The sequence below is a fragment of the Telmatherina bonti genome (genome assembly GCF_933228915.1).
Source record: "Telmatherina bonti genome assembly, chromosome: 3".
In the NCBI taxonomy this organism is placed as follows: domain Eukaryota; kingdom Metazoa; phylum Chordata; class Actinopteri; order Atheriniformes; family Telmatherinidae; genus Telmatherina; species Telmatherina bonti.
Window position 1 is genome coordinate 31,243,446 of NC_136621.1, and position 13,636 is coordinate 31,257,081.

Sequence of the window (13,636 nt, forward strand, 5' to 3'; positions counted from 1 at the left end):
CCTAATCAATATGTCATTAAACAGAACCATTTTGCAGTCACTTCGCCTTTCTAGCAGTACATATCCAACATGCTAACATCACCATGACATGGCGTCACAGCAAGATTGATGCTTTCTATCATAACACTTCTTATTTGCAAATGGACATCTCTATTTTAATATTGGCCACACAGAACATTTTAAAAGAAAACAGTATGTTGAGCAAAGAGGAAAGTCCTTACCTAAGTCTGAAGTCTTTATTCCATAAGTGTGTAATGGATAGAGATCTATTGTCCACTTCTCTGCATCCCTACATCACAGCAGACTGTGGATTCCTCACTATCCTCTTTCTCCTCAGGTGATGACTGAGATTATTCTGTTTCAAGACCATATCATAAACTAATTCACCAAAATCTGAGTATCAAGTAGTTACATCAGTAGGGTTTTGTGTTGTTGATGGAGCCCCATTTAGATACAAGACACTGTCTGTAATGCGGGGAGGGGGGTTAAAAGCCCGTATGTAAAGTCATCCTCAAATTTCTTCATACCTTTCTATTAAAGAAAAGGCAAAATTCACAATTGTCACTTAAATAACTGGACACTGAAAAAAGTAAATAAAAATTGCCAAATTATAAATTTACTGAAATAAAATATTGCTTTTGAATTTAACACAAAACTTTTACAGACAAATTGGAGCATTTTTCTGATGAGCAGTGGGCCGAAATACTTGTCAACAGGTGCAGACATCTGACTGAGAGTTACATAAACACTTCTTTTAAATGACTCTCCCAAAGGATTGTTTGACTAAATGCTAGTTTAATCGAACAATCAAGTAACATAAACTATATTATCTAGTTGAGTATTTTGCTTGGTTTTCGAAAATATTTCTATTGCTGATTTAATTTAATGGGCGGGTAGGAATAAATTTGAGGACCACTGTATGTATGTGTATATATATATTTATGCCTCAGATATGTCTGGTACTTACAAAACAAACAAAGTATCCACGGAACAAAACAGAATTCTTTGGCATGAAAAGCTAACACTACAAATAATTGATACATCCTATGCTTGATAGCTACACAAACATAAATTTAGTGGTTACATGAAGTAACACATTGACCCAATGCATGTTTAATCCAGCAGCTTGTGAAACAGTGAAGTACCAAAGGTTGCTTTGTCTGGGCATAGATCCAAAACTACACTGCTTCCTCGTACACTGGCAGGGAGATCCGAACAGATGTCTTATTCATTGGTTCATCTCAAAGGAAGACATCATTGTTTATAGGAGGCCACAATGAAGTTTGAGAACGTTCTTGCCGATATCAATGGATTTGGAAAGTTCCAGATCATGATCATCGCAATCAGCTTTCTTGGTCGCTTCACGCTGCCCTGCCACTTCATGCTGAACAATTTCATTGCGGCTGTTCCTGCTCACCACTGTGATATCAGCTCTCTGGATGATGGAGGTATTTTTAGGAATTTATCTCACACACAGAAGCTTATTGTTACCGTTCCCATCCAACAGGATGGGACTCCGAGTTCTTGTCAAATGTTTGTGGACCCTCAGTATCATCTGCTGTTGAATTCCTCCAACATTACTGACATGCCTACTGAACAGTGTCAGAACGGATGGGTGTACGACAACTCAACCTTCAAGTCTACTATAACTTCACAGGTGAGCCTGCTGTAAATATACCATAACACCTTATCAGAAATTTTGACCAAACTTTTTCACCTTCATGTAAGCTTATTTTCTCTTATGTATTTTCAAAAGTGGGACCTGGTGTGTGACAGACGAGGAAAAAACAAAGCAACTGCTACAATTTTCTTTGTTGGAGTTATGTTTGGAGCGATGACTTTTGGAAGTCTCAGTGACAGGTATAACAACCAACTTTTGGGCCTTTAGGCTTAAAATTTTGGTTAACTTTTTTTTTTTTTTTTTTTTTCTCCATCGTTTCAGTTAAAACCAGTTGCTGTGACTCATTTCAGGTTTGGTAGAAGGATCATGCTCCTGGTCTCATATGTGTCTGGAATGCTCTTTGCTATTGGAAGCGCATTTTCTACCACATATGTGATGTTCACAGTCCTGAGGTTTTTCACAGGGTTTTGCATCACTGGGATCGTCATCGTCTCAACAGTGCTCAGTAATTCATTCCTGTTCTGCATTAAAATATTAAAATGAGAAAGTTTGAGAGTGCAACCAATGCTTTGTGATAGCTTGTTTTCTTTCTTGTAGGTGTGGAGTGGGTGGACATCGAGCATCGAAAAATGGTGGGAGTGATCGATAGCCTGTCATGGACATTTGGGAACACAGTATTTGCAGTAACTGGATATTTTGTAACTGACTGGCGGTGGCTGATCGTGGCCGTAACATCCCCATTAACTCTGGCCATCATCACCTGGAGGTGTGACTCAAAATTTGAGAATGACATTTAACAGGAACCTTACAGCTGCTAGAGCACTTACGATTGGTTGTTCCATTCAAATAAAAAATACAAAATTATCGTTTCTTTTTAACAAAGCATTTTTCCATATCATCCCAAATTAAATTCCTATCCTTTTTTCCCCTTTTATGCTGCATTTCAGGAGAGATGAAAATTATTCAAAACATTTTTCTTATTGTTGAGTGCTTACAAAGTTAAAATGTCTTTTAAGTGAATTAGGATAATCTTTGACAAAAGCAAGTCAAACCTGTCTCTGTCCTTGTTACCAGATGGATGCCTGAGTCAGCTAGGTGGCTCATTGCCCATGGAAAGCTGGAACAGGCTCAGATCTACCTGAAGAGATGCGCAAAGATGAATCAAACAGAAGAGCTGGTTGACACACTTAAAACAGAGGTTGTTGAATCCCATTTCAACATTCGTCAATGGAAAAGAAAATCTTGTCTTGATGTATGCAAATTCAGATGTTTAAGAATGGTGCTTTTTTATTTTTTCAGACATTATCTACTATTGTTGTGACAGAGAAGACAGACCATACTTACTCCTACCTTGACTTGATTCGAACACCTAAGATGAGGAAGCTGGCTTTCTCGACTGGTATATTATGGTATGTATGCCTGAAAAAATTATTTTCAAAGTGTTGTCTTCTCTTTATTGGATATTTAGATGAAAAAGTATCATTTCTACATACTTTCTGTGCCTAGGTTTTGTGTGGCTATCACATTTTATGGCATCAGCTTCAATATCACAGGATTTGGCCTCAATATCTACCTTACGCAGTTCACCTATGCTCTAGTTGAGCTCCCGGCCAAAGTGTCGGTTTACTTTTTACTGGATCGGATCGGCAGGCGGAGCACTGAGGCAGCAGCTCTGATGCTGGCTGGCCTCTGTCTTGGCATCAACATAGTCATACCAAAAGGTAGAGATTAAATGACCTGCAGATACATTTAATATGACTTTTAATATACTAAATATTAACAAAAATGAAAGTGACCACCTCACGATTTTCCTTTCAGATGTGTCTGTGGCCAGAACAGTTGTCGCAGTCATTGGAAAAGGTTTTTCCTCGGCATCCTTTGCAACTGTTGTGCTGTATAGCTCCGAACTGTATCCTACTGTAATAAGGTAATAATGCATGCCAACTCTTACCCTTCATTCACAATCATTTGTACCAGTACTAAAAATAAAATCCTAACTTTCATTGGCCATTTTGTCTGCAGTAAAATTACAATAGGTTTTTTCTTCATGTCTTTCAGGCAAAATGGAATGGGTTATAATTCCTTCATGGCTCGGTTCGGGGTAGCTGTCGCTCCTCTGATTCTCTTACTGGATGAGGTCTGGAAGGAACTGCCACAGGTGGTCTTGTGCTCTACTGCTGTAATGGGAGGAATGGTGGCAAGGACGCTGTCAGAGACACGCAACAGGTGTCTGCCAGAAACTATAGAAGATATTGAAAAAATGTGTAATGACAGAGGTCAGTGATAACAACTTTAGCTATTTTTACTTTGTCATCAGTTGTACTTTGAATGATACTTGCTGAAAGTTAACTTATTGGGATTGCATCTATATCTTGACCCCAAAATGTCGCTTTTTGCTTGTCACATAAAATTTACTTTAGTTAATTTTGAAGAACCACAAAAAAAATTAAAATAAACTGCAGTGATTAAATTTTGCATTTAAAAAGAAATGCTCTTGGGTTACCTTTTCTTGTCTGGGGATTGAAATGCAAAAACTGAATGATACAGTCCATAAACAGAGATATGGAATGTATCATTACCATCATAACAAAAAAAACAAAAAACAAACATCTTTTGTTTCAAAAGAAAGGTTTCACTAATCATTATATACACTGAAAAGAATTGAAAGCTCCTTTATTAAAGAACTGAAGCAAGCACAAATATTTGTTTTGGCTCCACAGTTTCCGAAAGAAATCCAACCACATCTTCTTGACATGTTCTTGATATTCCTTTTGAAAATCTTTACAGCCAGGTCTAACAGCTGCTGATATTTCAATTGACATTTAATCTACTTACAGAATTGACGTTGATGGGAAACGAAGAAAAAGAAAAGCAAACAAAATATAAAAATCAAAAAGCCCATTTTTAACATTGAGATGCAATGAAAGATCTAAAACTAGGGTATGCAATTGTTTTCCAGGACACTTCTTGTCTATTGTTCAGTACTGAGAATACTCTTTGCTCTCTAGTTTGGCAATTATTCGCTCCAGCTGTCTTTTAGCTTCACATTGTGGGAAGTTACTCATTTCATAGTACTGGGGTGCAATCTTCACCAGCCTGCAGTAACGATAAGAGAACATTAGTGATCATGTCAGTGAGATGACATAAATTAAGTTTATCTTTACAAGAATGTGACGTTTACTGCAGACTTACCACTCTGGCTTGATGTCTGTACAAGTGCGGATGTAGTTCTTGGTGGTGAGAACAAATTCATTGTAGAGCACCCACTCAGGTTTGTGGTCCAGAACAGTCGATGGGTGCAGCTGGACCACTTGGTTGTCTTTGACTGTGAGGTAATGGCCAGTACGCTCCAAATGAGCCACCTGCGAAAAAAATTATGAGGATGACGACTCAAATTTAAAATTGAACAAGGAAATAATAGACCTCAACCCACAAGCTCCAGAAATGGCATGTCCCACAAAAACATCAGTTCAGTTCACCTGCATGAAAAAGCCAGTGCAGAGCGCTCGTCGGATGTTGATGTAGTAATCTCTACTAGTGAACTCTGTACTTCGCCGTGGCAGGTTGAAGCGGTCCATGATCCTAGACAGCTGCTGGCGTACATTGTCAGCAGACATCAGTGAGCGGTAGTTCACAAAGTTGTCGTAACACCACTGGTTAGACTCGTGGTCTGGAAAACAGTACAAGACATTAGGAAAAGGCAAAGGAGAAAAGGAGAAACACTTCTCATCTAACCAAATAAATCTAAAAGCAATACAAGCATGAAAGTTCTTCTTTGACCAGGTGCAGCATTTGTATGCATCTCTTCAGAGCCTGCAAGCTGAAAAATGTTGAAAAAGTTTTTAAATTTAAAGTTTTATGACAGAGTAAATCAAAGGTTTATAATAGTGGACCAAACTTTTACTGTTGAATAAACACAACTTTGTTATTTTATTCTGTCACCTTCAAATAAAATATGTGCAATGACTTCAACACAAAACTACAACTTCTTATTGCAAATGAAGCCTGGTGCAAAAATGAGATGAGTGCTCACTTTGTTTGAAGGCATGGTAGACGTTGAGCAGCGTCAAGTGGTCTCCATCAATGTGAGCAAACCTCATCTTGGACTCGTCTGCTGCCTTCTTAGCCTCCGTGGGACGGACAAAACACTGTGGGACTAAACAAGGTTGGTATGGGCCCCAACAAAGCCGCCCATAGGGATGAGTCAAACATTCACAGTAAAATGGAGCAAAGCCTATTGATGCTAGGGCACTGGACACTTCGCTGGGACAGGGCAGGACCACACTATCAATGGGGGTAGGGGAGGGGGCTGCAGTCTTTTCTGATGATCATTTCCAACAGTAATGGCTATTAGCTTGTAGAGATGGGGTGTCATTTAACCACATCTGTAAAACAAGAGTTTTCACACAACTACAAAGAGTTAGGAACAGCAGCAATGTTTAAACTTTGCAAGATTCAGAGATTTTACTTTGTTTACAGAAAAGGTTAGGCTTCTGCTAGGACACAACACAGCTTTATACAACAATAACTAGTTTCCAGTATATCACTGCAATAAAAAGAATTGTTACATTAAAAAATATGATATAATTTATGTGGTGCCTGCCCTATCCACATGCTTTGAATGGTATAAGATACTTGTAAAAAAAAAAAAAAAAAAAAAAAAAAAAAAAAAAAACTCCCTAACTAGTCAACTTATTGTCACCCTCTGAAGATAAATGCCCAATTTGCTTTTTTAAAGGTTTTCTAAAAACACAAAAAACTCAACCAGATAGCTACAAGAAATAAATCCTTTGTGTTTTCAGAAAAACTTGAAAAAAAATGACATTATTGTCATTATTATCAGAGGGTGACGATACAAATAAAGATCTAAAATTAGAGATGTCACCATATTAACAGTGTGACATTTAAGAGAAGCTGGTAAAGTAAAAGGTCCTAAATGTAAAACTTAGCAGTGGACTACAGGGACTTTCTGAAAATCTTTATATCATCAATATTTTATCGTATCAAAAAATATGTTCTTCATTGCTGTAATACAATGAGAAGTATCATTACTAATAATTATTCAAATATAACATTACCTACAACTTAATGAAGACAAGATAGTCATTTATGTCAGGTATGAATGATTTAGATGAATAATTGTTGACCTTTTTTGTCAGATTTTTTTAGATGAATATCTGAAACATCTTTTGCAATAAACTTGAAACACACTTCACTTATTTTATCTTTTCAGTTTCAATGAAAAAAATATTTCGGTTTGAATGATTTTACTGACATTTTGCTATGTGCCCAAAAAAAAAAAAACATATATATATATATATGGACCTTAACAAGCATTGATCATTCAAAAGCTTTGGCTGCCAATATTTTATTTCACAGGAAAAAATAAAAAACAATGTTCAAACCTATCCTGTACTAAACTGAAGTGGGATTGTTCTCCTACCCACAAGTGTTATTAACCCAGAGAGGCATATGAGAAGATGTCAGCCCAGTCCTGGGCATTACCTGACAACATGGCAGTAATGGAGAGGATCTCATTGGAGCAGTTAAACTCGCAGCTTGCAATGACCATCTTTGCCAACTGAGGATCCAGAGGAAATTCTGCCATCATGGAGCCCAGCTCCGTCAGGTCACCGTCATCGTTAAGAGCTGCCAAATAGTTCAGCAGCTCAAGTGCCCTCATCAGCGTCTCTGGAGCTGCAGTGAGGAGACGAGAGGGATTGGTCAAATCAGCAAGTCACACCCCACCACCATTCAGACTATTTAACGATTATTTATGTGCAAATCAACAAAAACAGGATGCCTCACCTGGCGGATCCATAAAGTCAAAGTGCACAAGGTCATCAATACCTAGTTTTTTCAGCTGCAGCACAACAGAGCCCAAATTGGACCGAAGAATCTCAGGATATGTGTTATCCTGGAGAGGAGATTACAATGTTAAAAAGATCTGACGAGACTTTGAAAGGACAAATGTGGTTGATGAGCAAATGTGTGGTTGAGTGTTGCGTCCCTCTAATAAAAAGATTTTATTTGAACCATTTTTAATTTTAGGTTTGTTATCATAGTTTCTCAAATATTTCAGGCAGATTTGTTTTTCTTTTGTTTATTTTTTTTAATGTTTATTCTAATATTTTTATTTTTAATTTAATTACTCAGGCCTAGCAGAGGCTTGCAGTCCTGGACAGTAACTATGCCAACATTATCTGTACACCAAAGACCTGCCACCTGAAAAGGCTAGAATAGGATCCTGAAAATGTTTTGTCTAAAAGGCGCCAGCTTCTTTTTTTTCTTCTTCCTCTCTCTCTAAATCTTTTTGTGTGAACTTGCCTGCATTTCTGTTTTGTAGGCCTTCTCTGTGTAGAGGCGAAAACACTTCCCTGGACGTGTTCTGCCAGCTCGTCCAGCCCTCTGCTGGGCAGAAGCTTTACTGATGGCTGTAACCAGCAAAGACTCAACTCTGATTCGAGGATTGTACACCTGGACAAAAATGTAGAGCATGACTTAAATAAAATACATGTCTTCTGCCATTTACTTGTCTACATTGTGAGAAAAAGAAAGGCAGCAAGGGTAGCAACAAAAAATAAATAAATAAATAAATAAAACTAGATCAGTGCTTTACATTTAAATGACAACCTTCACAATTTTTAAGATGCAGCAATATTCAAATTGGAGAAAACTTAATCAGCATATTTCAAAGTGATCAGAAAACAAAGCATCCAATTAAATTAAGTCATGTTTTGTTTACCTTCTGTTTGGCAAAGCCAGGATCAATGACAAAAACCACACCATCAATTGTTAAAGAAGTCTCTGCGATGTTTGTTGACACCACAACCTGGGGGAGGAAGAGACCGTCAGATATTCATTCTTAAATCTAATATGAAGGATTCACCCATTTACTTCTTCTGTTAGTTAAAACCAACCTTTCGTCCAATTGCACCATTAGGCTTCCTGGGAGGAGGTGGCTCAAAGATCCTTTGCTGCTGCTGTGGGGGCAATGTGGAATACAATGGAATGATTTTAATGTCTCCGACTTCAGGGCCGAGGTCATCGACCTCACGCTTGATCCGCTTGCATGCTTCGTCAATTTCCTGAAAGAACAGTTTTATTAGACTCTACTTTCAAAAGGAAAAGGACAACGCTGTTTGAGAAGGAATGAAAAGCTAGTGCAAGTTTTACCTCTTGGCCTGTGAGGAACAGAAGGCAGTCGCCTTCGTCTTCTTCACACATGTGAATCTGGATGACAGTACGTATTGCTGCCTCAAGGTAGTCCCGCTCTGGTTCAGGGGTGTAAAAGATCTCTACAGGATGCGTGCGCCCAGGAATGGTCAGCAGGGGACAGTTGTCAAAGTACACCTGGAACTTCCCAGCATCCAAGGTGGCACTCATAACAATGACCTGTGAGGGAAGAAATTAATGCAAGGTGATTTTACTCATTTGTTTTATAATAAATACATGTGTGTTTGACAACATATACAAGTGAATTCTCTGGTACAATTTTAGACTGACTACAGAAGCACAGCTGTGATTAAATCACTAGTAGGCAACGCCTAATTTATATTCTTTTACTGTATAAGAAACTCTAAGGAACCACATCTTCATTTAAACAAGGTAAATCAAATCATTCATGCTCTGTATTCAGCCGCACGTTTTTTAATGTGTGTGCACAAAGTCTGTGGCTGTGTACTTGTACTTGTATCTGTATGTATGCGTGTATAAGTGTGTATGTGCATTTGGTGGGAAGTGCATCAAACATTGTGTGCCATGATGCTATGTAGTTGTTGCACTTTGTATTGTTCCATCAAAGTGCTTAGCTTTAGCTGCAAGCTGTACGGTTAAACTGTCTTCACAAATAAGATAGTGTCCGTCTTAAAAAGTTGTACAATTAATACAAAAAAGGGCAGAACATTGTGCAGCGTGGTGATATATCAGTTGTTGCACACAGATAGCTGCGTACTGTTCCAGTACTTTGCTTAGCTGCAATTTGCACAGCTGAAGTGTGACTCATCTACACAAACAAGATAAAATATGTGCAATGTCTGTCTTCTGAAGTTGCACAAATAATACAAAGTGATTTTTTCAGGTTAGGAAATAAACTGTGGAGAAATGACAGTTCAATATTAAAATAATGTCCTTCTTGGAAAGTTGTTTCATACAAAATGTTATTTCAAATTAAAAAATAAATTGTGCAGAAATGACTATTTAATATTAAAATTTTGTTGTGAAAATGCTTCTAAGGAAGCAAAGTTGCTCACGTTGAACAATAAAGTCTGTAACTAATTACACAGACAATTTTAAATGGTTTTCTGCAATGATTAATGCAGTTTAACTACTGACTTTAACTATCTTTAATTTATTGACAGCAGTTCAAACTTTCACATCTTTTCGTAATATTGCTGATCACACAGGTGGCATCTTGATGGCATAAAATATTATTGCTCCTGTTCAATGTGGAGACAAGAGCTGTGGTGGTGTAGTGGTATAATTCATTTCCTTGCATTCAGATGGTTGTGGGTTCAAACCCAGGTACTGGACCTTGATAAACCCCATTAAATGGTTGTACTTATTGTCCAAAATGAACACTTTGAATTGTCTTGTAAATGAAAGGTGCTATACAAATAAACTTGCTTTGCCTATCACAACAGCATATAGGGGTGGCAGACAACATGAATTACAACTACATGAACTACAACGCTCACATCGTGTTGCGTATTCATACTTTCTGTGCAGTTAGGGAGGGATACCCCTCTAAGTGACTTAACAAATTTTTCCATATTGCAGATTTAGCAGGGGTTTTTTTTTGTCCACTACTGCAAAAAATGTAAAGATAAAATAGCTTCAGTTTTAGTCTCACATCTACGTTCATGGTTCTGTTTATTTCCCTTGTTCTGCTATATTCATGCCAGCTTTTCTTCCTCAGCCAACTGGTATTGTATCATTTATTCTCCCTTTTAGATTTTTGGGGTGTTAGAAACCAATTTAAAAGGTTTATTACCGCCACCTAATGAACTGAAATGGGCTGTAGGATCCATACATTTCTTTGTAGATAGACTGAATACTTTTCATCCTTATTACAGACATTATTGTAAATTTACCATGTAATTTGTCATTTTACAGCCAACCCCTAGTCATAATAAACATACCTTTAGATCTGCTCTTTGACGGACCACTTCCTTCAGCACTCCCATCAGGATATCTGTGGCAAGAGTCCGCTCGTGTGCCTCGTCCAGAATAATCACACCATATCTCTCCAACAGCGGGTCATTCATGGCCTCTCTCAATAACATACCGTCTGTCATGTACCTGAAGAAATAACAGTACTGTTTTGTTTATATGTCTTGGCTAAAATCAAGTCTTACGTATTGCAGTCTTGTAAAAAGGAGCTTAAAAAAAAAAAAGCCACAATCACTCACAGCACCACTTACTTCAAAATAGTCTTGGCCGAGCTACAGTCCTCAAATCTGATGGAGTAACCAACTTCCTGTCCAAGCATGACATCCATTTCATCAGCCACCCTTTGAGCCACACTCATGGCAGCCACTCTCCTTGGTTGAGTACAAGCTACTGCACGTTTAGGACCAGGCAAACCCCTCACCATGTCCACACACCACTGTGGAATCTGGAGATTGAGACAAAGGTTGCTGTGAATTTGAACTACAATTATTTTTTAGGGTAAAATCTAAGTAATTTTTATAGAGGCTATAACACTTTATGTTGCACTGAATATTATCTGACTTCAGAAGCATTAGGAAAGCCTATAACATGCAGATCATAGCATTAGTTCATTGCTCCTCATACCTGTGTCGTCTTCCCTGACCCTGTCTCTCCAACAAGGACAAAGCTCTGTTGACGTGTAATGATTTCAGTGAAGCTTTCCTTGTACTCCCACACTGGAAGTTGTAACCTCTTTTTAAGGATCTCATAGTAGCGTGGTGTGTGCGGCAGATTGGTGAAAGGATTGATCTGCTGGTGCACAGCCATCTGCTTCAGAGGGGGTAAGCCTGGCACAGGTGCGGTGCTGTTGGAGGGAGTAGCAGAAGGCTTCGAGTCTCTTTCCCGGTCTCTGTCTCTGTCACGGTCTCTATCACGATCCCTGTCCCTGGAACGGTCCTCACGGTCTCTGTCGCGGTCCCTGTCTCTCCTGTGAATATGATAGCACCATATTATTAAAATAAAAAAATGACTACTACTGTAGGCTCCACAGCTCAGCAGTACACAGATAAATATTGACTGGATAAACAAGTTGTGGTCAAGAAGTTTTATTTTGACTAAGGATACATTATGAAATAGTGTTGTATGGCAGATTTTAATGGTCCACATTTAATAATTTTGGGACCTGGTTTAAAAAAATTTGCGTTTTCAGGCTCTCAAAACAGCAGTTCCAAAGAAGAAATGGTCCAAATAATAAAATGGCCCTGTATAGGAAAACTTTTCAGATCCCTGTGGTCTTAACACACCCCTTTGAGGTGTCAGGTACCCGAGCTTTGGAGCTATTGCCTTAAAATCTGGGATCCTCAATCCTGGTCTTTGAGGGCCAGTCTCCTGCAGGTTTTAGAAGTTTTCCTGCTGCAATACACCTGATTCAGACTCAGGGCTGGAGCAGAGCTTGGCCCATTGATTTGAGTCAGGTGTGTTGCTGGGAAATGTCTCATACCTGCAGGACAATAGCCCTCAAAGACCAAGCCACTGTTTTAAACTGTATGTATTTCTGAAAAATGCGGAACTTTAGACATGTTAATTGATGCTTTTTTTTATTATTATTATTCTATTAGCCAGGGTGAAGGTAATTTTCTGTTTAAACAGATTTTCAGATCACTTTTGTTGACATTTCCAGATTACACAAAAAAACAGCAGTTTGGAAACAAATCGGTAAAATCTTGAACAATACCATTAGAAAATTAATTTTATTATTACCTTTATAATCACTCCTCTAGTGTGGCACTTTTATTTATCAATATGAATTATTGAATTTAATTGCTTTAATAATGAAAAATAAATAAAACTATCCTTTTATTGCAATATTATTTTAAAAAGGTAGAAATCAATACCTTTTTCTGAGTGTCAAAAATCTTTCAACTGTCAAGTAACTGGAGACACTCAGCTGAACCTCATAATGTAATACCTTAACAATTGATCAAGAATGTAATATTAATAACAGCAAGAACATATTTTACTGTATTTAAATTTTCATTCATGAACAAGGGACTTGCAATACAGCAAAACAGAAACACACTAATATACAGTACAACTATCGAGAACTTAGTTTAATCATTTTAAAAATCAAAGAGTATAATGTATCAGATGTACATTTAGGTAAAAGCAATGTTGATTTGAGTATATGAAGTGCAACAAATCAGCAGTTTTTTAATGCATGCATCAAAACAAAGTTCAAATCATTGTCACTGAAACTGATTTTAATGATAGCCAACAGGAGCAACTTTTGCGCTAGCATGAGAGGGTTGCTAGCAGATAGCTAACTTAGCATTAGCCACACACGTGCCTCAATGGTGCGGGAAACGTCTGTGCTTCGTCTCTTAGCTAAGGCCGCCTGCAGCAGATAAGTGAAGCTACTGGCAGATTAACCAACAAACAAACAAAGCCATGCATCAGCCAGTTACCCACAAGGGATTAAAAAAAGACTGGAATAAACAAGAGATACATTGTTCATAGCTGAGGTTACACTTGTTTCTTCTCTTCTTATCGGTTAGCCAACTTAACTAGCACAAGCTAAGATTTAGCTTGTAGCTGCCTTGAAAAGCGGATCCGCTAAAGGAGAAGCTTCACCTACCCATCAGACCTCTTCTTACTGGAAGAATAGTCATCACCCAAATCCAGACGATGCCTTTTGGACATCCTTAGGGGATTTTCTTTAAACTTGTCTTTTGTCAATTGGCCCGAATAATATCCTATCGAGTAAATTGCAACCAAGTCGGTTTCCGGAATCCTGCGCTGCGACTCTTCTTCTGTTTTCTTTGTTGTACGCGCCGCGTTAGCGCCCCCTAGTCATCAATGGTCAGT

At 38.1% G+C, this 13,636-nt stretch overlaps 2 protein-coding genes across 2 annotated transcripts; one reads left to right on the forward strand and one right to left on the reverse strand.

Moving 5' to 3' along the window:
- Window positions 1-1,276: 1,276 nt before the first annotated feature.
- LOC306773822 (solute carrier family 22 member 7-like) lies at window positions 1,277-3,905 on the forward strand (the record flags this gene model as incomplete). Its single annotated transcript, XM_079263747.1, has 9 exons — window positions 1,277-1,657; window positions 1,757-1,860; window positions 1,972-2,126; window positions 2,219-2,387; window positions 2,696-2,819; window positions 2,921-3,030; window positions 3,128-3,342; window positions 3,440-3,548; window positions 3,680-3,905. The coding sequence occupies 9 exons, from the start codon at window positions 1,277-1,279 to the stop codon at window positions 3,903-3,905; spliced, it is 1,593 nt and encodes a 530-aa protein (XP_079119873.1).
- Window positions 3,906-4,277: 372 nt separating this feature from the next.
- Window positions 4,278-13,568, reverse strand: LOC306754317 (ATP-dependent RNA helicase DHX15). Its single transcript, XM_079238280.1, has 14 exons — window positions 13,407-13,568; window positions 11,417-11,759; window positions 11,044-11,237; window positions 10,762-10,921; window positions 8,798-9,016; window positions 8,542-8,709; window positions 8,367-8,453; window positions 7,949-8,098; window positions 7,430-7,538; window positions 7,127-7,318; window positions 5,655-5,777; window positions 5,101-5,291; window positions 4,814-4,983; window positions 4,278-4,717 (listed from the first exon to the last, which is right to left on the reverse strand). The coding sequence occupies exons 1-14, from the start codon at window positions 13,469-13,471 to the stop codon at window positions 4,600-4,602; spliced, it is 2,289 nt and encodes a 762-aa protein (XP_079094406.1). The 5' UTR covers window positions 13,472-13,568; the 3' UTR covers window positions 4,278-4,599.
- Window positions 13,569-13,636: the final 68 nt, after the last annotated feature.